Below are 2,500 nucleotides of genomic sequence, written 5' to 3' on the forward strand. Positions count from 1 at the left end.
GTTTTGAACCATGCAAAAATATCCCTGTATTGATAAGCACCAGCAATAGGAAATACGAGTATCTCGAGATGCGCAGAACGTACATGTATGCGCAATACAACAGTAGGCACTGTCCTTAAACAGTTCGGAAGCCCATCTAAACACCTGTTGCTTAGGAGATGGTGTTTTCTAGTACGAAGTACATGCATACAGCAAGAGGGAACAACTTTCCTCTTCCTTCTTCCAAGCTAAGTCACCTTGTGTATATATCTAGGATGTAAGATCTGTAGGTAGCTTTGTGAAATGAATGACTACTCCTGTCTTGTCTATCATTTCGGTCATCTGCCAAATTCTTTGCACACAGCTGTAAAAATTGTGTCCAAACAGAGTTTTCAAAAGTGCCTTGTTTGTGAAATATAGTTGTGTCCCCACAACATTTTATTTTGTTTTTGATGTCCTGGGGCATAGTACGTCAGTTACCACATTTGCACCATTCAGGAACTGGTCAATAGACCACTTTCATAAATGTTGACCACCTTTAGAGTCTTTTGTATTTATGTTAATTGCACCGACTTCCCTCATTTTGAATATTCTTTTGAAAGTTGCTCCTCATGGCAAGGCTAGAAAGGCTCGTTGTGTATTATGAAAGAGGTCTTTACAAATGAGTGTAGGTTGTCCATTTGACTGTGGTACATGTGCAGGTGAGAGGCATTTTCATCTTGTTCCATTAGAAGAGAATCAGTACAATCCTTGCTTCCACTCCCATCTGTAGTGCCTAGTTATTTATGGCCAGTTTCTTTGCCATTTCCTCATCAAGGATTATTTATCACCTCAAGAGATTCGTTGTTTAGGGTTAACCCTAAACAATCAACCATTTGAAAGGGTTAATATGGTACATTGCAACTCCGTGAAAGAAGTCCTGCCCTCAAAGATTATTGATTTTATGAAGTTATGATCTACATACATGGAAGAGAACTCCCTGCATAAGACTTCCATTAGTTTTTACTAGTCACAACTGGTTGGGAATTTTTTTTTGAGAAATCGTGAAACATGTGATATGCTTATCAGCTGAACGGTGATATTGACGTTATACTGGTGATTTGGCAGAACAAGTTAAACAAGTAAAGCAATAACCACAATATATTTGAATGCATGGAGATTTTCTAATATGCGGTGTATTCATTACTGATTGATTCTTATCTTCCTCCCTGACATCAAATGTTCTTGATTTCTCTAAGGGGCTTTTGCGACAGCTGTTTTTTACTAGCTCTTTCAACTTGAGATGACCACAGATCTGAGATCGTTTACTACCGGTTAACAGGCCTTGATAAACAACTCAGCTTTTCTGTTAGGCCTGCCGAAAACCGCAATGGCTGTAAAAAAAGAGACAGTGTTGAACAAATTGTCACCTACCCTGTTTCTGCATGGTTTCCTCACTGTTCCACATATGCAAGTCTCTGTGCAAGATAGATTTTCCTACTGCTATGCACAGACATCCCTGACCTTCTGTTATGCATGTGCTTAAATAAGTGCAGAACACTCGAGGCTATAGCATGACAAGTGAAGAATTCCAATGAAGAAAAAGGCTTGTCAATTTCACAAAATTAATGATTAAAATTTTTGACCGAAACAATTCCATAGAGTTTCCTTATGTTTTCGTCTTAAGGGGGCTGCGAAAATTTTGCTTGTGCTTCACCATTTATCGAATGATAAATATCACATCCTGTGCAGATTTCTATTGTTTGAAAATAATATTATTGTGTAGGTGTCAATCAAGCTCACACATGCACTTTATCGTGACACAGTGCGTGCAATCTTGCTCTATGCATTTTCTCTTTTGTGTGCACCTGTAAGAAGTTTTCTTTCCATTTCCCATGATTGCTTGCAAGTGGCAGCACTGTCAGAAAATTTGTTGATCATGTGAAACCAGATCTCTGTGTGATAGATACAGCTGTTTATAACTGACTGTCAGTGTTGTGTTAACTTTCTAGCCTCATCAGCAATTCAGAAGACTCCAGCAAAACCTGTGCACCTTTCACCATGGTTTCATAAGAGGAAGATTCCCAAAAAAGTAAAGAAAGGTAAAGGTACAATGTACTTGTATTCACAGTTGAAAGTATATGTGATAATTTGACTACATGTAGGTATGTGTATCAAATAACAGGAGTGTCAGTCTCCTGGTTATTATAAAGTACTTGTGCATGGTTATTGTGCCTTTGATATTGCAGTTACAGTATCAACTCTTAAAAATAAAAGAAGTCAGTAGTACAGAAAGAGGGCTTGAAAAGGTGCAATACAACTACAGTCGAAGCTCTTGTAAGCGACCACCTCGGGAATTCGAAAAAGTGGTCGTAACTGGAGCTGGTCGCTTACGAGAATGGGCTCTCGTAAGCAACCACGCCCTAAAACAATAGAGGCTGGTCGCTTACGAGAGCTTTTAGCTCAAAGGTTTGAAAGGTATGAAAATGAGTTATTAATAGTGTTGTATAGTATAGCATTGTAGATAATATTTTAAAAATTA

The 2,500-nt window shown here is 38.3% G+C and overlaps 1 protein-coding gene across 2 annotated transcripts in view; it reads left to right on the forward strand.

Annotated features, from left to right (window-relative positions):
- Window positions 1-2,500, forward strand: part of LOC138054342 (origin recognition complex subunit 2-like) — a 71,504-nt gene that overhangs the window by 12,537 nt on the left and 56,467 nt on the right. For both annotated transcript variants that reach the window (XM_068900821.1, XM_068900863.1), the window contains exon 3: window positions 1,971-2,060. In XM_068900821.1, coding sequence (XP_068756922.1) covers window positions 1,971-2,060 — 90 coding nt within the window. The remainder of the gene's footprint in view (window positions 1-1,970; window positions 2,061-2,500) is intronic.

Source organism: Montipora capricornis, chromosome 1 (genome assembly GCF_036669925.1).
Source record: "Montipora capricornis isolate CH-2021 chromosome 1, ASM3666992v2, whole genome shotgun sequence".
NCBI lineage: Eukaryota > Metazoa > Cnidaria > Anthozoa > Scleractinia > Acroporidae > Montipora > Montipora capricornis.